At 47.5% G+C, this 24,552-nt stretch overlaps 1 protein-coding gene across 1 annotated transcript in view; it reads right to left on the bottom strand.

Annotated features, from left to right (window-relative positions):
* The window catches only part of DIAPH1 (diaphanous related formin 1), a 1,645,861-nt gene that overhangs the window by 1,475,797 nt on the left and 145,512 nt on the right, over positions 1-24,552 (bottom strand). The window contains exon 2 of the mRNA XM_069654133.1: positions 13,998-14,021. Within this exon, the coding sequence (XP_069510234.1) occupies positions 13,998-14,021 (24 nt within the window). The remainder of the gene's footprint in view (positions 1-13,997; positions 14,022-24,552) is intronic.

The following is a 24,552-nucleotide window of genomic DNA, read 5'->3' as shown; positions in this document are numbered from 1 at the left end:
CAAGAGGGGGCTTACTTACAGCGGTAGATCTAAACTTAAAGGCTCATTGTATTGAGATCGATACGGCAGGAGATGCCATCTTGGCTCTCCAAGTGACTTTGCAGACACTCATCAATGTGTATTGGAACCCGGCCTCCACCAGACTGGAAAGAATTCTGGAAGAAGTGGGTGCTACTATTTCAAGCTGTTTGAAGTCTGGGTTACTGCAAAACATACTCTTGGCAGGGGACTTTAACTCGGATTGTTTTCGTGGGGGCCTCATTAAATAAGTCTATAGGGAACAAAGTGGCAATAGGCTTAAGCGATACGACTCTGGGTGGGGTATGGTATTCCACTGTATCCCAGTGTGGTCGTTCCCTATGTAGGCCTGAGGCTTCAGTGGAGGGAGAGCAGGGGAGAAGCATCTCCCTCCCTACACTAGCGGATTGAAGTCTGGCTGTATTGCGCTCCTGCAGCTTTGATCCTGGCTGCCCAGTGCTATCCGGGGCACAGGCTGACTGGGTTAAGAATCTTCTTCACTCTTGGCGATGCGCACCTCTGTGCGACTTTTGAAGCAACATGAATTTACTTTACTAAAGAATATTGCCACATTAATCCTGCAACCTTTGTTAGCGCCTTCATCTCGCCTCCAGCAACTACCCTCTGCTGTGCTTTATTGCCCTGCATATTTCTTGTACTCTGCCCTACCTTGGGGCCCTTCCAAGATGGCCACTCCACATTGCCTTGCTGCCTTAACCTGCTCCCCGCCTCCCATTGGTTGCCTTGGTCTTTTTTAACCAAAAGCTGCAACTGGGATGCGGCCCGTTACAACTAAGGCCCGAAACGAAGGCCCGGTCTGCTCCCTGTCCGCCATCTGGACTCCCTGCCCTCCCCCCCCCCCCTGATGACCAGGAAAGCGATCTGTCCAGCAATCTCTTGATGCCCGCCGTGCAGTTCATGACATTGCACTACCTTGTGTGTTAGTCGCTACATCATCTCCCACTCCTCGGACTTCCCTCCCTCATTCTGTTTGCATTGCATTCCATCTGCTTTCAATTTAGTAGTGCCCAGTGACTCTGTGCTTCCATCTGCCAGCTATATTTGAAATTTAGTTGTGCCAAGTGACTCTGTGCTTCCATCTGCCTGCTAGGTTTGGAATTCAGTTGTATCCAGTGACTGTGTTCTTACCTGCCGAGCTTCTGCCAGTCAAGTTCCCTCTGTTCTGCAGGCACCCACCCCTTTGTCTCCACCCCTCCTTTCTTCTCTCATTTCCCACCCAGCTCCCTCTCTTTCCTACCCCCTCCATTTCACCGATGGAGCTCTCTGTTTCTCCTATCTTTTCCAACTGTAACTCTATTGACTACCCTTCCATTCTCATCAAGTCTGGTAGGAAGAATTTCAAAAAGAATATCCTGGTCTCCAACCCAGGCCTCCCTATCGATACCTACACCTGCGCTTCCTCCAGACAGACCCTCACTATCATCCTCGTTTTTGTTCCTTCGCCAGACCTATGGACTCTTCATATGCTCTCACTACTTACTCCTCCTCTCCCATTAATGGCGGCACCTGGTGGGAGGCCCTCCTCGCTTCCTTCCACTACTCGAAGGTCATCATTAATGTTTACCTCAATGGCACAGTCTTGGTCCAAGGCCCTCAGGCCAACCTCCTATTTAATAGACTCTTCCCGTGCCTTATCAATGTCCTTTCCTCTCCTGCTGTCCCTTCTTTGGCTTCCTTGCACCCATCCTCTGCCACTTCACTGGTTCCCTCTTCCTCCTCCTCAGCTACCTTTCCCACTCATTTTACCTCCTCTGCCATCCCTCAGGCTGCTTCTACACCTCTGTAGGGAGTATCTCTGATTTGCACCACTCCCCGGAAGTCTTTCAAGGATGGCAACCTTCTCCACCTCGCCACTCTTAACTCTCGCTCAGCTGTCAAACACTCCTCCGACATCTGTCGTCTCCTGGAAGAACACAACGTGGATGTCCTTGGTCTCACTGAGAAATGGTTCATTACCAGTTGTCACGAGCTTTGACACTCTCCTTCCTGATGGCTACAAGATCCTCTCCGTGCCCAGATCTTCACACTGAATCGGTTGGTTGGCTTCAGAGCAGCCAGAAGCACGGAAACTGCTCTCCTGACCTCCATGAAGACCTGCTCTCGAACCTTATTCTAATCTCCCCATCCTAATTGATCTCTCTTCTGCCTTTGACACAGTCAACCATGCCATCCTGCTCAACCGGCTCTGTGATAACCTGGTTATCAGTGATTAGGCTCTGGCCTGGCTGACTTCTTTCCTCTCTGCCAGACCCCTCCCAGGTACAACTTGGGTCCTTCCTCTCCATTATCTCACTCTCCACCTGCGGTGTTTCCTAACCTTTCTCCCTGGTTGTTCAACCAACACTTGGCACCTCTCGCCCACAGCATTGCCGCTCTCTGCTCCAATTTCCAGAGCTATGTGGATAATACCCAGCTTGCCGTCAGGCTCCCCTCTTCCACCTCTCCTCCCTCTTTCACCCCGCATTGTCTGACTGCAATCCAGGAGTGGTGCGCCGCCAATGATCTCTGCCTGAATGCAAGACTGAGATGCTCCGCATTGGCACACCCGCATCCATCTTTCCAGCCACTCTCTGGCCGGCCTCCCTTGGCCCTCCTCCTGCTCCCACCTCAGAGATTAAGAACCTTGGCGTTATCGAATCCTCTCTCCTCATATTTCCGACATCTCTAAGAAGTCGAACTAACAACTGCACCTCCTCAGAGGTATTCTTCTCTCTAGGCAGGACTACTGTAACAGCCTCCTTTGTTTACCAACTTTATTTCGGTTACAGCATTATCAGTGCATCACATGAGTCCACAGGATTCTTCTTACGTTCAATATGTCGGGAACTTGCCCTGTGCCCACCTCCATCAGCACCAACCCCCCCCCTCCCATTCAGTTCTGGGTGTCCTGATGGGTAGGGGACCCAGCAGGCCTCCGAGGGCCCAGAAAGTTTGCTACCAGGCGAGGTTGAAACGATAAAGCCGGGAAGCGGGAGTGGTAGTCCAATACTGGAGCCCAGGAGTCAGTGAAGCGATGAAGGGCCCCCTCCTTTGCCGCTGTGACCTTCTCTGCCACCAGGACCTCACAAACCTTTATCCACCAGAGGGCCAACAACGGGCCCTCCTGAGTCTTCCATTTCCTTGCCACCGTGATTTTGGCTGCTAGCAGTAGCTGTGTGAGCAATTTGGCCATTCGGCCCGTTCTGGGATAGCAGTCCTGATTCGGCACCCCAAGCAAGATGGTCTCTGTGTCCATCGGGAGTCTGCAGCGAGTGATGTCTTCGATGATCTGCAGGATGTCCCTCCAGAAGGACTGCACTATTTGGCACCCCCACCACATGTGAAAGAAGGTTCCTCGTGCACCGCATCGTCTCCAGCAGCTCGGGTCAACTTCAGCGTTACAGTGGTGCAGGCGGGCTGGTGAATAGTACCACCGGTGCAGGAGCTTCAGGGCGCACTCCTTATTGGTTACGCATCTGGACGTTGAGCAAATCCTGGATCATATCTCCACCCATGTTTGATCTTCTATGGGGTGTCTTAGGTCTGCCTCCCACCCAGACATTTATGGCTGTCTTCCTGGAGGAGTTGGTACAGTTTAGTGATCCAACCTCGACCTCTGCTTTCTGCGGTAGCCAGTTCAAGGGGATGGAGGTCCCGGGTGACCCTCGACGGACCACGGGCTGCGAGATCCAGTCGGAGTTGGATGTATGTAAACCTCTCTCCTTCCGTTAGCTTCGAGGAATGCAAAGCCCGCTTTCAACTAACTGGATTGTTGGCTTTGTATAGTTGAGAGAGGGTTCGGAGGCCACCTTTGGTCCATCGGTGGAAGCGGGCTGACTCCATGCCTGGTTTGAAGTCAGGGTTCCCAGTGACCGGAGAGAGCGGACTCGGGGTCTTGGCAATCTTCCTCCTCCGGCGGGCCCAGGCCCATGCCTCAAGGTACGCTTTGGTGGTCGCTAACATTTGCGGTCCTTGGGTTCGACGTGGTCCTGGGGTATGTAACAGGGAGTGTAGCTGGCATCTGGGTTGCTCCACGCGGGACCATTTGGGGGTAGGGGGTCTCTGGATTCGACCAGGCCGTTGCGCTTGCCAACTGGGCCGCCAGGAAGTAATTCATCAGGTTGGGGAGGCCAAGGCCGCCCCATTTTGCGACTCCCGCCATGACCTACACAGGAATCCTGGCTCTGCGGCCTTTCCACACAAACTTCGCTAGTTTCTTTTGAAGCTGTTCCAAGGCCTTCTTTGGGGGTGGGAGGACCGGGAGAGCGGGGCACATGTACAACAGCCTCGGTAGCAGGTTCATTTTACATGCTGTGACCCGCCCCAATAGCAAAATCTCTTGCTTGTCCCATCTTCGAAGGTCTTCTTCCAGTTCCTTGAATAACGGGGGGAATTTGACGTTATATAGCTGTTTCGGGTCCACCGTGAGGCGGATACCCAGGTAAGCTGTTGAGGAGGAGCTCCATGCTAGCGGGCAGAGGGCCTGGAGATTGGCTATGAGGGGAGCGCTTAGGTTGACGCTTAATGCCTCTGATTTGACGTAGTTCACCTGGAATCCGGCCACTTCCTCGAGCGCCTCTAGCTCGGTCAGGATTGCGGGCAGGGAGGATTGACAGTTAGTGATGGAGACCAGCACATCGTCGGCGTATAGGGAGATCTTGAATTGTTCGCCATTTATATCTAGGCCAGTGATGTTCTCGTCGGCTCGTGTGCGCTGGGCGAATGGCTCCATGACCATAGCAAAAATTAGTAGTGAGAGCAGGCAGCCTTGTCTCGTCCCGCATGAAAGCCGGATCAGAGGAGAGGTCTTTTGATTTAGGCGGATTGACGTCTTCGGGGCTTTGTAATTTGCAACCACCATTTTCTGGAATATTGGGCCGATCTGAAAAGCCTCCATGGTAAGGCGCATGAAGTTCCAGTCCACCCTGTCAAATGCTTTAGTGGCGTCTAAGGTCAGGACCGCCATGTCTTGATGTTCTTTGGTCGCAATTTCGATGAGGTTAAGCGCTCGGCGGATGTTGTCTGAAGTGCTTCTTCCTCTAATAAACCCGGCCTGGTCCTGGTCTTTGATAGATGGGAGGATTTGCACCAATCTGTTGGCTAGGACCTTTGAGTATGCATTAGCGTCCACGTTGAGCAGGGCTATCGGTCTATACGATGAGCATTCCTTTGGGTCCTTGCCGGGCTTCAGAAGCAGGATAGTGGTGGATTCTTGCATCGAGGGTGTGATAGAACCAGAGTCCCGGAAGGAGTTGAATAACTCGGTCATTGGGCTTATCAGCAGAGGGCAGAAGAGTTTGTAGAATTTTGGTGGGAAGCCGTCTGGACCGGGAGCTCTAGATTTCAGATTTTTGATTACTTCCTCCACCTCTTCGGCTGTGATCAAGCTTCCAGGGCTGCTCTACCTGCTTCTGAGATATGTGGGAGCCGGGCATCTGCTATGTATTGCTCCTGAAGGGTCTGGGACGGTGGGTTGTGGTCAGGATGTTGGATAGATGGGTGGCCGCGACTCGTAGTTTCGCACCGTCTCTGTATACGGTATCACCTTTCAGATCTCTCAGAGCGGTGATGTGGTTCCGTCGGCGGGTTTTGGCGAGCTTGTTCACCAGGAATTTGTTAGCTTTATTGCTGTTTGCATAATAGCTCTGTTTTGTCCGGATCAGGGTCTGGGCTGTGTCCTCGGCGTAGTGGGCCTCCAGCTTTGTGCGAGCCAGCCTGACCATCCTGGCGGCCCTGGGGGACCATTTCTTTTCTAGGGCTTTATCTGCCTCCCACTTGTCCCTCACCAGTTGGTTCTTGAGCATAGTTCGCCTCCTTGTGTACGCGGCCGCCTGTGCTATTAGTCCCCCCTCTGCTTACGGCCTTTACAGCAACAAGATGGGAAGCCATAGAGGTGAGATCAGGAGGATTTTCTTTAAAGTAATTGCTGATTGCCTTAGCTATGGCCTCTCGCACCGCCATGTCATGTAGCATCGGTTCATACAGGGACCATTTACTACGTTCTGAAGGTTCTGGGTCGAAGACCCTTGCGGTGAGAAGTATTGGAGCGTGGTCTGACAGAGCCCTTGCACCTATTTCTACATCGTCCATAAACTGCAGGAGCTGTGGGCTAGCCAGGATGAGGTCGATTTGAGATGAGGTGAGGTGAGGTGCGGTGGACGCGAGAAGTAGTCCGTGGTGTCCGGGTGGAGAACCCTCCAGGTGTCCACCACATCCAGAGTTTTGAACAGGTGGCAGAGGCCCAAAGCTAACTTGAAATCCCTACTGGATGGGGGGGGTGACCTGTCCTGCAAAGGGTTGGGAACCCCATTAAAGGCCCCTCCCAGAACCACCAGGCCCTCGAGAAAGGGGAGAAGGGCGGTTTCCAAGGTAGTGTAGAAAGCTTCCTAGTCGTCGTTCGGTGCGTAGATGGCGATCAGCGTGTGAAGCTGCCCGTAGAGATCCCCCTTGACCGCCACAAATCTGCCGTCTGGGCTGCATAGGATCTCCCTTTCCCTAAAGGTGATGCCTTTCGCTAACAGAATTTCTGTGCCGCCTTTTTTGTTGGGGCCAGCGGAAAGGTATTGTATGGGGAATGCTTGGGTCCGTAGCCTATGGGAATCCTCCGTTAAGAGATGGGTCTCCTGTGAGAAAACCCACCGAGGTCTGAAGGTCCTGCAGACGACAGAGGATGGACTTGCGCTTTGTGGGGGAGTTCAGGCCCCTGACATTCAGTGAGCTAAAGCGGAGTTTGGTATGCGTTGGGGTGGAGGCCGGTGGAGCGTCGCTAGGGTTCAGGTGCGTGGTCCTGTGCTCAGGGGTGTCTCCCAAGGGACCGATGACAGTGTGATTTAGCTGCAACCGAGTTTTAACAGTATCCAACTTAAGGCCAACCGGGCCTTGGTAACCGTGGGGGCTGGGGAGCGATCCCCGCCCAAGTAAAGAGAAGGGAGGAACAGGGGGTAATCAAACTGGCCCAGATGGGCCTCGGGCTGAAGTGACTGTCCATCCACTCGGCGGGGGCATTGCGTGGGACGCCCGGGAGCCAAGAGTGCAAGGTCCGGCCCAAAGAACTGCTGCTTCGTTACTGTTCGTGCGCTGTGGGAGTTTTCCCTCCCCTTGGGACTTTCCTGCAGCGGGCGTGCTGGGGCTTTGGTGTTGAGCTGCGGGTTATGGCATTTGGAGAAGCGGTTGTGTCCTCCTCAGGTGTCAAGGGCTTGCATCCCATAATGTTGCCTGCCTCTTCCAGGGCATGGATTATCCTTGTTTGGCCCTCCCAAGTAAACTGCAACGAGGCAGGGTAAAGCAAGCAGCATTTGGTTTTCCGTTCTTGCAGGAAGGTTGTTGGAGGCCGGAGGGCTCTCCGCCGCTGGACTGTGGGGGCGGATAGGTCTTGGAAGAGCTGTATGGGGACTCCCTGATAGGTCAGGCCACCTTGCGAGCAGCTTGCTGTCATGATCTCATGTTTCGTCGAGAAGAAGTGGACTCTGGTGATCACCTCAGGGTTGGCCGCTGCGGGGCTGTTTCTGCGGATGCGCAGTCTGGGAGTGCGATCGAGCAGCAGGAGTGTTTTATCACAGTCCGGGAGAAGTGCCTGGAAGAGGTCCCCGATGTAGGTAGGAAGCACTTGGTCCGGGACCGATGAAGGGACCCCCTCTGATACGAATATTGTTCCTGCGGGCCCTGTTTTCCATGTCCTCCTGTTTGCGATGTATGGTTTCTGCGTTATCCTCAAGGGACTGGATCTTTTGCTGCAGCTCCGCGATCTGAGCTGTGTGCTCCAGGACCTGTTCTTCTGTGTCTCCGACCCTGTGTCCCACCTCCTCAACGCGAGTGTCCAGGCTGTCTATTTTGGTAGCGACTTCAGCCATGCAGCTGTGGAATTCCGTTTTGATGTCCGCTAGGAGGGCCTGAATGTCTTCCTTTGTCGCCCATTGCCCTCAAGTCCTTGTGGGTGAGGCGGGTAGGGTCAGAGGGAGGGCCGGCGGTTTAGCTTTCTCCTTCAATTGGAGCAAGTTACCTATGTCGTCAGATTTCGGGCCTTTCTGTCTGGACATTCTGTTACCCGGGTCGTTGCCGCCTCTGTAAGATGTGTTCACAGGTTATGTCGAGCGGGAGGGGGATGGAGTCATCCGCAGGCCTCTTTCGCTGCGGCTGGGTGAGCGGGGCCTCTCTGGAAGTTCCCGAAAGAGGGAGGCCCAGCCTGGGCAGGCCCAATCGGGTTGGTAGCTCCTAGTCCCACTGGCTTCCTTGATGGGATGGGGGTGGGTCACCCAGGTGGTCCCCTCAGCGGTGTTCGTGGGGGTCTGGTCTGGGGCGCTGTATACAGGCGGGGGGTTGGTGGGGGATAGGGCCGGCGCTGTATCCTTATGGCCCTCTAATGCTGTCTGTATGGGCAGGCTCTGCTGGAGGGCGTTGAGTGAGCTGGTGGGTATGCGGGTGGTTCAGCAGCGGGCCTCTCAAGGCGGTTGTTTAGCCCCAGGGGGCTGCCCCAGTTCAGTAGGTGCTCTGCTGCGGTGAGCTGAATAGGCCCAGATGGGGTTGTGCTTGCTGCTGTGCGGGCTGCCAGTTCCCTCTCCCCTCCCCGAATCAGCTCCAAGAATCGTCCATGGCGGATGCTAAAGGGGTCGCAAGTGGGCCCAGTCCCCCCTCGTCGCACCCGCAGGTGTGAGCCGCTCTGCCTGCCCGCGGCGACCCTCAGCGAGAGGAGCGGGAGTCTGGGCTGCCCCCTCCTCCCCCGGTCACCCAGCAACGCCGCCACGCTGTGTGGGACCACAGAATGGGGAGGGCGAGCCCGATGTTTCCACGCAGCGCCACCGGCGAACGGAGGGGCAGGCTCCCCCCCCCCCCCCACCTCCCCTGACTCCAAGTTTGTGCAGGGAGAGGTGACGCCAAAGTAGAGTGTCTGCTGCGGGGCTCTCCCACCTCTTCGCGGTCGGCGAGACCGCCACCTCTGGGTCCCGGGACGATGCTGGTTCCCCAGGCCGATTGCCTGGCAAGTGTGCTGTCAGGGCCGCTCAGCGGGCAGGTGTGGGGTCCGGGACTGCTTTCTGTTGGGGACGGGGGGGGGGGGGTGATCGCCCGAGAAGCGTCTCCGGGCTCACGGCCTCCAACCCCCGGGTTGACGCTGCTAGGAGGCCGCTATCTTGGATCCGACGGCCCGGCCTCGGCACCTCTCGTCAATTTAAAGTTTGCTCGGGCAGGATTCTCCGATTTTGCCCGGCGTTTGATTGTCCGCCTCAGGGGAGATTCCGCTCCTCGTTGTGATGTTTCCGGGCCAGGATCAAGCTCTATAGGCGGGCATTGAAGGGTTTTGTCCCGGGCGGACCACGGAGCTCTTCGGCGCCTCAAGCCACGCCCGTAACAGCCTCCTTTTAAATCTACATGGCCCTACTCTCTGTCTTCTGGAACTCATCCAGAAAATGACTGAGAGACGTGTCCTTGGCCTGAAGCCCAGGGATCGTATCTCTACAGCACTGAAATCTCTCCATTGGCTCCCTGTGGCTGGAAGGATCAAGTTCAAGACCCTGTGCATTGTCTACAAGGCCTTCTGGGGCCTGGGACCAAAACGTCTCAAGCTTTCTCTTCTGAAGTAACTTCCTATTCAAACACTTCGCTCCTCTAACTCCTTGCGGGTCAGTCGCTTTTCCAAGTTGGGGGCAGATCTCTTTCTTCGGCTGGCGCATCCCTCTGGAACAGCCTCTGCCGCTCTGAAACTCGAACAGAAACATCTCCGGTTCCGGAAGCAGCTCAAGACTTTCCTCTTGTCTTCTGCCTTTTCTCTTCCGCTACCTTGCTGATCTCCTGTCTGATACCGCACTGGTTACCTGGCTACCCTCTGAACCACAGGCCCAGGTTCCTGCCCTCCTAGTTGCACGCCTGCACAGTCCCCCTGGCAACCCTGCACTTGGAGCTGTATCTGCAACCCTACGAGCCCCCATACCAGCACTTATATATCACCTGTTTTTCTGCATTTAACCATTCTCTGCCACCTGCTGGTCGCACTTCTTTTTTCAATGTTTAATCGTTTAATCCTATGTCTTGCACTTGCTCAGCCTCCCCTTCCCCTGGCACTTCTCCCCTTCCCTCTCCCCTGCACTTGCGCAATCTCAATGTCACTGGCCTAGTAAGATAGTTGTCTTGTTCCCTCCTGTTCCCCTCCCTCGCCTCGTCGCGCCTTGAAACACTTGCGTATAGGCGCGATATAAATAAAATATATATCAAATCATGGGAAGAGGTCATGGATCAACTATATATTTGTCTCCCAGCAGATGGAAACGTATTGTTCGTCTTTATGTATTACTGATATGGGAATTAGTGACCATTCACTTTTGATCATTACTTTGAATTTTCCAATCAGTGCTTAAAGCTTACATTTCCCCTTCCTGGAGCCCGGGCAGAGCGGTCTTACTATTAAATGGAATGCGTCAAACTGCTGTTTCATTAGGATTTTACAAAGGGAACTTGAAGTGGAATGGATGGATGGGGAGGGTGCTACAATTGAGCACTTCAATGAATTGATTTTGCGATGTTTGAGGTTGGTAGGTTCGAGGAAAAAAGCCTTTTGTTCAGGGACTCCCATGTCCCGGACCTCTAGATTACCATCAGCAAGCAAGAAAAAAGAAAAAAAGTTAAGAGCTAAGTGCCCCCTTAATACTGACTTCTACTTGAAGGCTAGGAAAAAAATACAATCTAGTTACAAGAATTACCTGAAGTCTATCAAGAAAAGTAGATTTAACAACAATAATTGGGGGATGCTAGAAACTCTCAGATCAAAAAACTGCAGTTTTGGGCTACCATTTATAAAAATACTAACTCCTTATGAGCATAGGGTGTGCCTGGTCTCAGAGGAGACATCGGTTACTTTTTTTTTCTGACAAATATGCGACTCCAAGCAGTAACTTAAATTGTGAAAACCTTTAAGATTTGACACGTGCATCACATATGTCCAACAAGTGTCAACTGTATACAATCATAATATACAACAGGCTATACTGTATCAAGTTCGGGTTAGCTTTGCATTATACGTGCGGGAGACTGTTTTTGCGTTCTCGGCATGGTCTCTGGGATATTCACGTGGTTCCGTTGCCTGGGTCATTGGCTGAGCTGGATGACTCATCTCCCGAAGTATCGGGGATGTCCTCAGATATCTCCTCATTGAGGCCCAAATATCTTTCGGTCTGCAGGTAGGCACCACGTTTTGCACATACATTTCTTCTGTTTCTTGTACATGTATTACGTCTCTCATCCAGGCTTGCCAAGTGGGAGGGGTCCTTGCCTTCCAGGCCCCAAGGATGTACCTTTTTGAGACCACCCCTGCGACTGCAACCAGTCGACGTGTTTTAATCGGTACCTTCCCGATGTCGCCAGTATTTCAATGGAGTTGCTGGAATTCAGAGCCCGAAAATGTCACTTACCGTCTCGGCTACCTCACACCAGAACTTATTAATCAGTGGACAGTCCCAGTACATGTGGAAAGAGTTTGCCCCTTGGGTCTGGCATTTAGGGCATTCTGATTTAGCTGTGGGGTCGAATTTGGCAATTTATTTTGGAGTGATATGTAGATGATTCAATATCTTGAATTGGATTAGTCTTAAGTGGGTGCATATGGAAATTGTTTTGGTGAATTGGCAGTATTTCGCCCATTGGGTGTCTTCGATGATAATCCCCAGGTCTCTTTTCCATTTGGCCTTCATAGCGTTCTTGGAGGGGGTGTGCCATTGGACAGGATTAGAGAGTGGAAATTCCTCCTTTGAAGCCCTCGGGTGTCATGAATTGGTGAGTGGGTGGGGCTTCCGGGAAGGATGGCCATTACTTCTTACATGCTGCCTTTAGCCTGTAGTACTGTAGTGACGTGACCAGCCCAGTCCCAACTTTCGCCTGGACAGTCTTCAGGGATGCAAACTTCCCGTCAGGTATAAGCCTCCCAGATGAATGTCTTTTCCTGGGGCCCATCTTTTCTGGAGGGTCGTGTCCAGGGGGGGTTCAAGCTTTGGGTGATGCCATAGCAGGGCATGTGGCCATTACGGGTTATCGCACCCCACTATGTCAATTAATTTGGACCAAGCTTACACTGTGGAACCCACCGGGTCAACCTCCCCCCAATCTCTTAGCGCCTTGGAGTAGGGCATTGCCCATAACTTGAAAGGGGCCGCCGCAAACTTTTCAGCTTGTATGTGTGCGTATGCCTCGGTCGAGTCTGACCGGTATTTTGCAAAGTGGGCATAGGCCACCTGAAAATACAGTTGAAAGTCCGGGCTGCTAAGCCACCGGTTTCATACTTCTCACACATCTTGGGCCACTGGAGTCTCACGGTTCCACCCCCCCCCATACAAACTTTGATGCCAATCTCCGAAGTTTCTGAAAAAAACGGTCCGCCTGGCCAGATAGGGATGTTACAGAACTGGCCAGATAGGGATGTAACAGAACAGGTACAATAATGTTGGCACTATTACCATTTTGAATAGCGATATTCACCCATATAGTGATATTGGAAGTTTGTTCCATACATTTAATTTGTGTTCCAGGAGTGTTCAGTATGGTTCATAGTTATTGTTATATAGAGTCTGTTTGTCTATAGCCATTAAAATTTCCAGGTATCGGGCGGTGGTGGGTGACCATTTAATTTGTGTGGTGGCTGGCAACTGCACTGTGAATGGTGTGAGCGGGATGATTTCCGATTTAGCCTGATTGATTTGATACCCAGAGTATTTAGCAAAACGTCTCCATTTCATGCATTACCGGTGGTTAGTTAGTTTCAGGGTCTCTGACATATTGTATTGTCGGCTTAGAGTGATATAAATTGGGGGGACCCCTGATGCGAATACCTCTCCATGAATGCTTGTATCTATGTTTGGCAGCCATGCCCTCTATGGTGAATTGTGGGAGCCCCTACATTGATAGAGCATGGACAAATAGCCTGGCTTTCAACTAAGCCTCACTCGGAGAAAGGAAGTTGGAAAAGTATAAAATCAGAGTTATAGAAATCAAGGATACTGTTTATGGTGTGACCAATTACATTCAATTTTAAACTCGTAGATTCCATTACTCATGCACAAGAATAAAAAGAACTGTACTGTAAGCGTATACCTGAATACAATTTTATCAAATGAGCTTTCACCAAATGTATTTAACCGAAAAGGGTAGGTAAAGTGGAATCTGTATAATGCATAATAGGTGGGGTGTGAAGTGAGGGTATACATTAGGGTAGGGAGTAGGGGGTTCTGGGTGTTCTCCCCTGCATTATATATATTTTTTTTAAAGTTGAAAAAGTACAAAGTTAATTTAGTTTTCCGGGGAAATGGATTCGGTGAAATCTCCATTAAGTATAATATTTTTTGAATAAATCACAAACATCCTGCTGCAAGTCCCACACCGCGTAGAGACACATATGCACATCATCCCTCTTCAGTCATTCCTTTAATTCAACTGCTTTAAAACAGGAACCTGTTCCAATAGGAAGTTACAGCAGCCTCCACTTGCATGGTATAATTACAACCAGACATCAAGAAGAAGAAGAAGAATTTGCTTTTTATCATTTGTGGAGCGCAGACACAGAGCAGTGTTCAAACATGTCCATCAGTTAGCAAATATGTTTAGTGACACTTAAAACAAATCTTTGTTAGTAATTATTAACCTGCTCACCTCACTCACACCGATGGTGATAAGTATTGTAAGTCATGCATTGCAACTTTTAGCAGTTGTCACAAGCAGAATTTCAAGGCTTGTGGTATATGACTGCCAAACGCATGCAGTAGAAATGTTAGAAAATTGTGGCTCTTCGCGAGAGACAAAGCAATGTTAAAATGTACTTCTGACCATGGTTATTAAATTGCTGGAATGAGGAAACAGTGTATTTGAATGTCAAGTGGATTTCAGCAATTAGGTTTGAAAATAAAGATGCAGGCAGAAAGGATAGGTTTTAGGTTTACAAAAATAAGGATGCACAGATAAAGGGGAGAAGTCCAAAATAAGCACAAGCTGACAAAATAAGACCTTACCTCATCTTTCATGAGCCGCAAAGTCTTCGCGATAGAACAAACAAAAAAAGAGAGAAAAGGAAAACAGGAGATCAATTGTACACCAGATATACTCCAAAAATCAAACCCAAAGACAGAAAGAGAAGTTACCAAGGGACTCACCAACATATAAAACTGACATAAATTCGGAAACAATTGTGAATGACCCCACAAAAGATATACATGTTTGATAGAGTAAACACAGCTTTAAGTAAAGTAAGTAACATGCAAAATCCATTATAAGGGCATTCTCGTCTAACAAAAAAATGTTAGGTTGCTGTAAATTTGGTAATGTGCATTATTCTGCACATAGTCTGCAACATTGTCTGCACTGATACCATCTTGTGTCGTGAGATAAAGGTATAGTTGAACTGTGCAAAAACATAATAGGCAGAGACAAAGAACAAGCCGAGTAACAAAAAGGGTTCATCTCCTCTTTGAACTGAGAAATCAGTGCCAAAGGCGTTGCTTGGAAAAAAGAATTTTAGTAATGATGATTCCTTAGGTTACAAAAGTCAGTCACAGTAAATTAAAATACATCTAAATAGTCCAAGTTGACCAACTTTACTTTTGAAATCCCAATTAAAAAAAACAAAAGTGGCCTTGTGACAAATACTCAGACTGGCAGAATTAATCCCACAAAAATGCTTAACACTGAAAGACTACGCAAGAGAAGGTATGCAATCAAAAGAATACCCACTTTGTTTCAGTCACTAAAAGAATGCTGATTATCACTCAAACATTGTCCCCTTATATTGGAAACAATGAGGGATATGTTGAATTAAGTTGGGCCACAACTGCATTTCAAATACATCTTTAATGATTAAATAATTCCCTATATATATCTAAAGATTGATGAACTCATTAATGCATTGTCTACGACCCCAAACTGTCCTATACTTAATTAACACTTATGGGGTTAATAACGTATGGTACAACTGTTAATCAAGAGGTCAAAATAAGTTCACTAAGAAGCAGGATAGTGTGTACAGTTGTTATGGGAAAAGGGGCTTCAGTGTGTGCGCTAGATCCACTAAGGGAAAGTGTAGCAGTGCAGCGTTACCAATGCTACACAGTAGGAGTACCCATATGCTCCTATAGATAGTGAACAAAAGATGTCAAGACCGCAACAGGCAAAACACGCATGTGCCAGTCATATCATTGCAAAGCAAGCTAAAATTGAACTAAAGCACGATCCATGGTACAAATTAGGTGTCCAAATATTTAATTATTTTTCATTCTTCAAATCAGACGACACGTGTTTCAACAAAGTCTTCTTCAAGGCGAGTAGTCAGATGTACCTCAAAATTTGTAATGCTGCTGTTAGAGCCTTGATGGCCATGTGTATTAATTATATAATAGGCCCTGGCCTAAAACGTGGGTCTGCACCTGTAATTCTGTCAGTCTTTTACCGTGGAATAACGATTCCCAAAGTTGTCTAAGTAAGCGGCAATTGCCACTTCAGTGCCGTGTAACCAGATATCTCGGGTTGAATCCCTTCCGCTGCGTGTCAATGGAAGAAGGATAAATCGCGGCCATGGAAAAAGATAAAAAGATTCGTTTTGTGGTGAGAGGGAAGCAAAGGGACAATATATGTTATATTGTTGACATCGAACATTTATTTATTTTTTAGAATGCAAAGGTATAATTTGAGAAATTTGATAGCTGTCATATAATTTCTGAAAAAAATACAGTCAACATAAAGTAGTGCATCATAATCTGTTCAAATACTCTAGAAATTACAACATGAGAAAGTTCCTGAGCTTCCTGATCAAAATGAATGAGCAAACTTGAATCAATGACTATGCCAAATGGGAAAAGAACCAACACCTCTGGCCTTACGCGTGACCTTGTTTTTTCCAATTTACCATTCAGGACAATAGAGTACACATGTGTTCGGACAACAGAATCTTACCCTTCATAAACCCATCCCCTACAGAAAACAAGTATGCTCAAACAGAAACTGTATTGTCTCGCAAAAAACGTTTCATTCAGTCTTTCAAAACAACCCTGACATAAATTGGTGCAGAGGGGATGTCAAGGACAAGGAAGCCCTTGAGCTCGAGCGACAACTATCGAATGTAGGAATTACAATCCATAATGTCAAACAAACACATTTAGGAGGCCACATACTGGACTGGGTGGCAACCAGAAACATCTCACTATGTGATCTTTCTAGAAATCCTTGTATCTAGTCTGACCACTGCAAAATATAATGTATCCTTACTCTACCCACTCATGCTAAATGTCTTCGCAATCCACCTAAGGTCAGCAACAGAAATCATAATAAACCTCAGGCAAAACACCTATGACCAAAACGACAGACTCGGCCTCCCCACCCCCAGACTCTTTGGTGGAAATCTACAATCAACATATCACTGCACCCTTAGACAATAAAGACTGCTAAAAAGCAAAATAATCAGGGACTGCCCAAATAAACAATACTGGTTTACCCCAGAGCTAAAACGCCTCAAACAAGAAAAAAGACAAGCCGAGCGCATATGGGCTAAAGACCAAAGTGCTGAAAACAAAGACAAATGGAAATCCAAGGAAAGAATATATAAAACAAGGATTTGAGGTAAAAAACAACTATGATGCTCAAAATGCACTCGCAGGTAATAACAAAAACTTTTTGAATTTTACAAATGCTGGGAAAAGCCTGCCGTCCTTACTCAAGTCATCAATCCTAGTAAGGATGATTGTGAGAAGGTACAGGCCTTACACGATAAAGTCAAACTGGTTCGAAACAAAATTCAACATGCCCATGGTATCAAAAAAAAAACTCAGCCAATACATGGGATGTTAACTAAAACCAAAACAGACACACCCCTCGTCTACTTTTGGTTTCCAGACCTTGACCATTGATGATACTAGTAAAATGCTAAACATCAAGCCCACCTCCTGCATAGGAGATCTTCTCCCAACAAGGATCATTCTTAAGAAAATCAGCATTTTTTTCCCCTTTCTACACTGGTTTTATAAATGCCTCCTTTACACACAGACATGTTCCCACGTCTATTAAGGAGGTTGCAGTCACCCCTATTGTCAAGAAACCAGGCCTTAGTGCCACAGATCCTACTAATATGCATCCAACAACAAATGCCCAATTTTTGCTAAAGATACTGGCTAAAGCAGCCACTATCCAATTACAGGCGCATTTCGAATCTGCGGCCATTTTTCACCTTAACCAATCATAGGACTGAAAGTGCTCTGCTTCATCTGCAAACGCAAATGCTGGGATGAGGAATAACAGGTCTACTCATTCTATTTGATCTCCCGGCAGCGTTTGACCTCCTAGATCATGCTAGACTTCTTGGTACGCTGACGGATATAGGCAAATGCTCCAGCTATACCATAGATTGGATACGCTCTTTCCTAATCTTCAAGTATATGCTGGGGCACAGCCTGCTCGGACCCCATTGACATCATATATGGAGTGCCACAAGGGGCTTGCATTTCGCGGATTCTTTTTAACATCTATATTAAACTCCTATGCGAAAAACTGGAAAACGTAGGCCTACATTTTACAACTATGCTGATGATTTTCAGCTCATTATGGAGCTCAGTGGTGGTCATGAGAAAAACTCTAAAACCTTAAATCACATCTACGTAGTCATCCAGGAATGGATGGTCGAGAATTGCATGTGTCTGAACATCTCGAAGACAGAGCTTATGATCTTTGGGACTAACCAAGCCAGAAACAAGCTAGACCAAGCCTATGCAAACTTCACAATAGATTACTGCCCCATCAAGATAGTAGAGAAGGTGAAAACGCTGGGCACACTATTAGAGGCATCCCTCAATGCGGACGCCCATGTTAAGCACAATAAGGAACGCTCATTGCCATCTTAAAGCACTGAGGCAAATAAACTCACAAGTGTCCCGTAAGAACTATGAAACCTTGGTTAGGGTGATTATTATGCCCCGGTTGGATTGTAATGCCCTACTGTGTGAAGCCAGCAAGAGCAATATTCAAATGTTACAAATCCTCCAAAATGATGCTATCAGACTAATCTCAACGTCAAAAAGAGAGAACACATCTCACAATACAGAAAGAAACGTCACTGGCTGCCGGTAGACAAACAGATCCAGTTTAAGCCTCTGGCCCTGGCGCATAAATGATTCCATGGAGAAGCACCCGACTACATAAAACAAACCCGATAAAATAGAACACTACGCTCAAGCGATGCTTACCTTCGTGCTGTACCTAAAGTGAAACGTACTACAGGAAAGGGCAGATAATTCCCGATTAAAGCAGCAAATAGCTGGAACAAACTAACCTTATCCATGAGATTTGAGGAAAGCTACAACACGGTCCACAAAATACTTTAAACAGCTTTGTTCGAGTAGCTCTACTCCTACCTCCTGAACTGAATTTGTTTTATGTTGTCTGTTGAGGACCCTGATGCCTGCGGGCTATGGCGCGGTAAAAATAAACACATTTTTTTTTTAAAGCCATTAATGAAAATCACCTCATTGTTCTTAAATGTATCAAGTTAAGAATTGTAGCACACACAAACTATACCTTCAAAAATAGACATGAAAACCAATCCCAGGCGAAAGAAAAATCCTGGGTCGTCACCAACTGCACCACAAGCAAAAAAACAAGGTTTCAAAGTTAAGTTGGGAAAAGGTTCACTGAAAATAATCATATCATCTAATAAACTGACCCCTATAGCAATAAATGCCACTCCTACAAATATAACAACATTTTTAAAAAAACGTCTTCATTTATAAAAGACAGGGTTTGTCAACGCTAGATACAGTAAACTTTATAGTTGCACTGCCTTTGCAAATATAATACCAACCATAAAATACATTATAAAATATGTATGCTAAACAAGCAGGCTATTAAAAATAAATCTTACTTGGGACAGATGCTGCACTGATCGGCCCCAACATAAGAGTCTTGCTTAGTACGTTTTGTAAATCAAGTCCCTTCAATCCCTTTTGAACGTAATTGTCCAAGATTAACAAATAGCTAAACTCTTGGCTTTCCATGGCTATGAACTTGCCCCTATATAAAGTTACATGATTTGGAGGGGTTTTGCTTTTCGAATTATATTTTCTAGTAGATGCCGCTCCTTAGAAAATCAGATGCTGCTGCAATTTCTTTTTAAAAATAATAGAGAGTCCTATTATAGAGTCCTCAGAGTTTGTTGGATGGTCTTCCGATGATCTGTTGTTGCCCTTTAGGTCCAAATTACACAATGCAGAATATAACCTATGTGTCAATCTGTTACTTGACTGCATTCTATTACCTAGGTTTTTGTCAAATTAGTAATCTCAACATATTCTACTCCGCGTGGAGAATGGAGTGCCGGAAGCAGATAATTGTCACACATTCTCAACATGCTAGAATTACTATTCAAATTTCTAACAATAGCCTTATTAGGGTCAGTTGCAGAGTTAAAGAAAAGATTTCCATAACTTGCTTACTGTGCAATGCTTAGCACATATCATGATGAAACACATACAATACTCTAAAGGAATAAAAGGTGTCATTTTTAAATTGTAGGCCATTTCTAAATAGAAACTCTGCTACTCATGACTGCAACACAGTTGGTTTAAGCACGGAATGCTAGCTTGTCCTTATGTTGCTATTGCATTTACAGGGGGTCTTCCAAAATCAACTTGAATCAAAGTGTAGCAAGATTCATAAGCAGAATTATTTTAATTTTTTTAGTTAAATGGCCCAAATGACGTATTTTATTCATCTGTTTATGTGACAAGGAAATTAGATTTTTGAAGCATCTGAAGATTGTGTTCTGCAATGTATTTGGTTGGTGCTGTTAAGACATTGCAGACATACAGGGGGGTCAAGTCCAAAAGAATAGTGTCATTTGTGTGGGTGCCAACTCGCACGTGTCAGAAAAAATTACCATTCTGTGCGTTTGTAACATCAGCCAAGGAGAAAGTCAAAAGAAGCCAAGATGCCTAAAGGGATGGTCTAGTAAAAATGTTTATTTAAAAAATAGATAGGCAACATAAAAAAAAATACTAGCATTCTCCGTTTTAAAACTTCCTATGTAAAATTTTGAGCTATTCAAGCTCAAAATTCGCAAAAGCAAGCACATGGGTGCATCCATTTTGTGAAATGGAGGCCCTCCTGTGCTGGCTTTTGCTTTTGCGGCACTAATGAAGGAAAAGCCAGCCAGCTGTAGTAAACAAAGGCTACCGCTGGGTGGCTTTCCCTTCATTAGTGCTGTAGGCGGAGGACGGGGACCGGAGACCAGAGCAGGAAAGCTGCAGTGAATCTCGGTAAGTGCTATTTATTTATTTTTTTAAAATAAGCACTAGCTGCGGTTTTTTTTCTGGAGGAGCCCGGAAAACCTAGAAATAAAACCGCAGCTTTAAAAACTTTGTATTTATGTTTGCGGTCGCTTTTGAAGCGACCGCAAACATAAATACAACGTTATTGTGTTGGAAAACGCTGCGGTTTTTCTTTCCAAGTTTCTCAGGCTCCTCCGGCTCGGAGGAGCCTGAGAAACGTTCAAAGAAAAACCACAGCGTTTTCCAACACAACCACGTGTGTTTTTAAAGCTGCGGTTTTATTTCTAAGTTTTCACAGGCTCCTCCAGCGTGAGGAGAGTGGGAAGAATCCTTCCTTGTCGGTTGGATAATGTGCATATTGCCAGCAGACAATCCTTGATGACAGGCACCAGGATTGATTGGATGGGTTGGGTGCAGAATCCAGCCCGCAGCTTAGGCTACAGCTGCACAGAGAGCCATAAACAGGTTCAAGAGGTCAGAAAACCAAAATCTCTCTGGCTGTGAAAGAGCTACTAGAATCAACAAGCAGTTGCTTGACCTCTGAAATGTCAGAAGGGTAAGATACATTAATGGAAGTGGGAGAAATGGAAATGCATATATGCCCTCCCAGTAATTCTTCAAAGCATCCCCAAGGGAACGAACTCTGGACTTCCCTTGACAATGCAGATGCCATTTGCTGTTTTGGAATGTGTGGCAACGATCTATGTGAGCGGAATCCCCAAAAGGGAAACAACTCTAGTGTCACCTCTTGCTTTAATGCCCACACATGGTTTGCTGATGCTAGGCGGCTCAGGGAATCCGCTCTGCGGTTTTCAAGCCGGGAAGATTGACACCTTGTGAATGGCACCTTGACAGACATCCAAATCCCACATCCCCACTGCCAGTAGGGTTAAGGGTTCTGATCTCACACCCCCCTGCTTGCTTACATAAAACACTGAGGTCGGGATGTCCACCCGTTGCTGGTCTTGTTTATGATGTTGGGTAGAAAGAAGGCTCAAATTTCTTTTACGTTGGTGTGATCCTGACTGGACCGTTAGTCAAAGATGTTAAGATAGCCCAGAGTGGATGCTGATCCCACCATGGGGTCTTTTGCGATTGTCACCTGAGGGCGAAGATGTGAAAACGGCATCCCTTCCAAGAGGTTGTCCGGCCTTGATCGCCAGGTGAAGTCTGGTCACATTTCCTCTGGAATTGTCACAGTCCATGACTCCGCTTCAACAAGGCACGATGAAGCAAAAGAGGGGAGGGAAAGCCAACAGACACTCCATCCCAGGAAATCTCTAGGGCATCTCCCAGGGAGCTCCGGGCCCGACCCTCTCCGGAAGCATACTGTGGATGTTTCTTGTTCTGAGTCGCAAATAGGTCTATTGTGGAGGTCTCCCACTCGCTGAAGAGATGGAAGGGTACTTGATTGTTTAATTCCCATTCATGGCTTGATGACTACAAGCGGCTGAGAGACTCGCCAGATGTGTTGTTCCTGGCCATGAATGTGCACCGCTTGAAGCAATATTCCTTTTTGCATGGCCCATTCCTATATCTGTAGGGATAGCTCTATTAGGGGAAGGGACCAGGCCCCCCCAACCCCGCCCACCCTTTGCTCATTTACATAAAACATTGAGACAAAATTGTTTGTCCTGATGCAAAATACTGGTGATGCTGAACTGGAAAACATTAATTTCCAGAAAAATCACAGCAATGCGAGGTAATTGATATGGGGTTTCCGGTTCTATGTTCTTAGATTGACGGGCTTTTTTCCGCAACGTTTTATGCCGAAAAACTTTGGCCAAAATAAACTCGCCAATATGTTTTTTTGTTGTTGATATTTGGGGGTGTTGGGGTCCCCCCCAAACACCCTTACCTATTTTATAGTCCTTATACCACACAACCCCCCGCCCCTTATATGCCCTCATCTACCTACCCCCTTCGGCAAAAAACACCACAAAAGAAAGCCTGGCAACGTAATAACATCTTATTGGTGTTTCCTGTCTGCGCTAGACCACACGTGGAACACCTCCCGGTGACGCAGCATAGCCCCCCCCCCAAATACGCTGAGGGAGGAATCTGTAAACATCACATGAGACTGTTCCGAAAAGGGGGATTCCCTCTAACAGGTTGAAGTAATTTGCCCACCATTTGAGGTCGGGAATCATCTCCGGAGTCACCCAAATCAACTAAGAGTCTGGATCAGTCAACCGAGACCAGGACTGTCTCAGTGCTATATACCTCATTTTTAACCTCGCGAAAGGAAGAGCTAAGACACAGAAAGCCATGAAGCCTCTAAAAACTACCATGCCGACATGTGACTGATTTCATGAAAAGGATACATGTATGTATTAGATCCCTCAATCTGTCTTCCATTAGCAAGTCTTTGGCAATCGTTGTATTCCAGCGGAACCCTAAGAAAATAAGGGAGACAGTCATTGAGGACTTCCTCCAGTTTACTGTAGGCCCAGTGAACAGAAGCTGAAGTAATATTTGCATCTGGGAGGCTGCATTTTGGGGGCAGTGACATCTGAGAAGTCTGGTGTGCAAATAAGGATAGATGTTGACTCCCCGAAGCCTGAGAAAGGCTATTACCGCCATCATCTATTTATAGACTCTTGGCGTCAAGCTCAGTGCAAAGGGAAGGACTCGGTAATGAAAATTCTTGCTCCCTACTGAAAACCCAAGGCATTTGCGCTGCTGTGGTCATATTGGTATGTTAAGGTATGCACCCTTAAGACCCACTAGACAGAGCCAAATAGTCTTTTAGTAGACCCGAGTGCAATCATTTTGAATCTTTACATGTCTAAAATATCGCACAGACCAGTCAGGTTGAATTTCGGTACCGTAAATGGGCGTAGAAGCCTCCCTTCTCTTCCGCAGGAGGGACTCGTTCTATTGCCCTGAAGTCCTAAGGTTTCTGAACTTCCGAATGGAGAGAGGGAGATCATGTCCGTGTTGGAGGAGGGCATGGAACAAGCGTTTGAGGGAAGCAGAAACCCATACAGGTTACCAACAGGACCTAAGGATCCTTTGTGATGGCCTGCCAAGCCCCCAGATGAAGAGAAATACGTCCCCCTACCTGAGTCATATAGGACCAATCCAAACCATCATTTTGGGTTTTTCGCCAAAGAGGATGTATTGGTCTTTCGGGTGGAGGCTGAAATTCCCCAATCGCTCGTTCTAGGTTTATGCCGAGAGCCGCTAGGGAAGCGATCCGGCCAATGCGACTTCTGGTCTTGAAAACCACAAAAACCTGCGACGGATTGGAACAAAAGTCTGACTTTGGGGGGTGGGGTTATGAGGATTTCGCTGCTCGAGCTTTTGTGAGGACGGGCAGAGATTATGCTGTCAAAGTACTCGCCTTGGCTTTTGCCAACTCATCATCGGTCGAGCTGTGGAAGAGCTCTTTACCCTCAAAGGGGAGGTCCAGAACCTACTCTTGGACATCCTTTGTGAACTAGGTTGCATGGAATCAAGCTTGGCGGGTAGCATTGACGCCAATTATAAGACTGCATGCTGAAGTATCCATATGATGTACCACAGCTGCTAATAGGTCTTTAGCCAGAACCCTGGCGTCCGATAGACCGGTATTGAAAAGGTCAAGTTGTCCTGAGGAATTAACTGTTCAAACTCCGAGAGCTTCTGCCAGAGTTTTAGGCCCGTCGCAACTAGGACATCTTTGGTATTTGCTGGACCGTGTTGGAGAGCTGCTTTTGTAAACACTTTCTTCCCAATGCCCTCCCAAAATGTTACATTCCTTTGATAAAACTTGTGATACGAGGAGGAAGATGTTAAAGACTTGAATGGAGGGGTAGTCACTGCCTCCACTGTAGAAGGAAGGGGGCATGCGGTTAGGGGAATTTTCTTGGACGTTTGAAGTCTTTAGCAAGCGTCTATTTTTTGTTTATGTGCTAGCCCGTGTGTTTTTTCCCCACATTTTCCTTGCTTCAGCCAAGATATTCTTCTGAAGGAAGAGGCCTGAACGATCCTGGGTTTTCAGAGTAAGTGCCCCTGCCAAACCTCCTGTCTGTGAGGTAGGAGGTTCTGTTGTCGGGATGTCTAGATAAGACATAAAATGAATCACTTGGTCATGAAATGCTGTGACTGACCAAAGGCAGCTTCTCTTCCTCATGCACATCGGCCACACCCTTATCGGCGGGACTTTCAGCAGGAAGCACCAGGCGAGGAACATGTTGCATAGGCTCTGGTTCCTTAGGCTCAGATGCTCATTTCATGTTTTGGAAACGGCTGACAAATACATCATCCGAAGAATGCCCTG

The sequence above is a fragment of the Ambystoma mexicanum genome, chromosome 3q (assembly GCF_040938575.1).
Source record: "Ambystoma mexicanum isolate Mex_15411 chromosome 3q, UKY_AmexF1_1, whole genome shotgun sequence".
Classification (NCBI taxonomy): Eukaryota; Metazoa; Chordata; class Amphibia; order Caudata; family Ambystomatidae; genus Ambystoma; species Ambystoma mexicanum.
The sequence above is the reverse complement of the archived record's forward strand: the minus strand, read 5'-3'. Positions and strand labels throughout refer to the sequence as shown.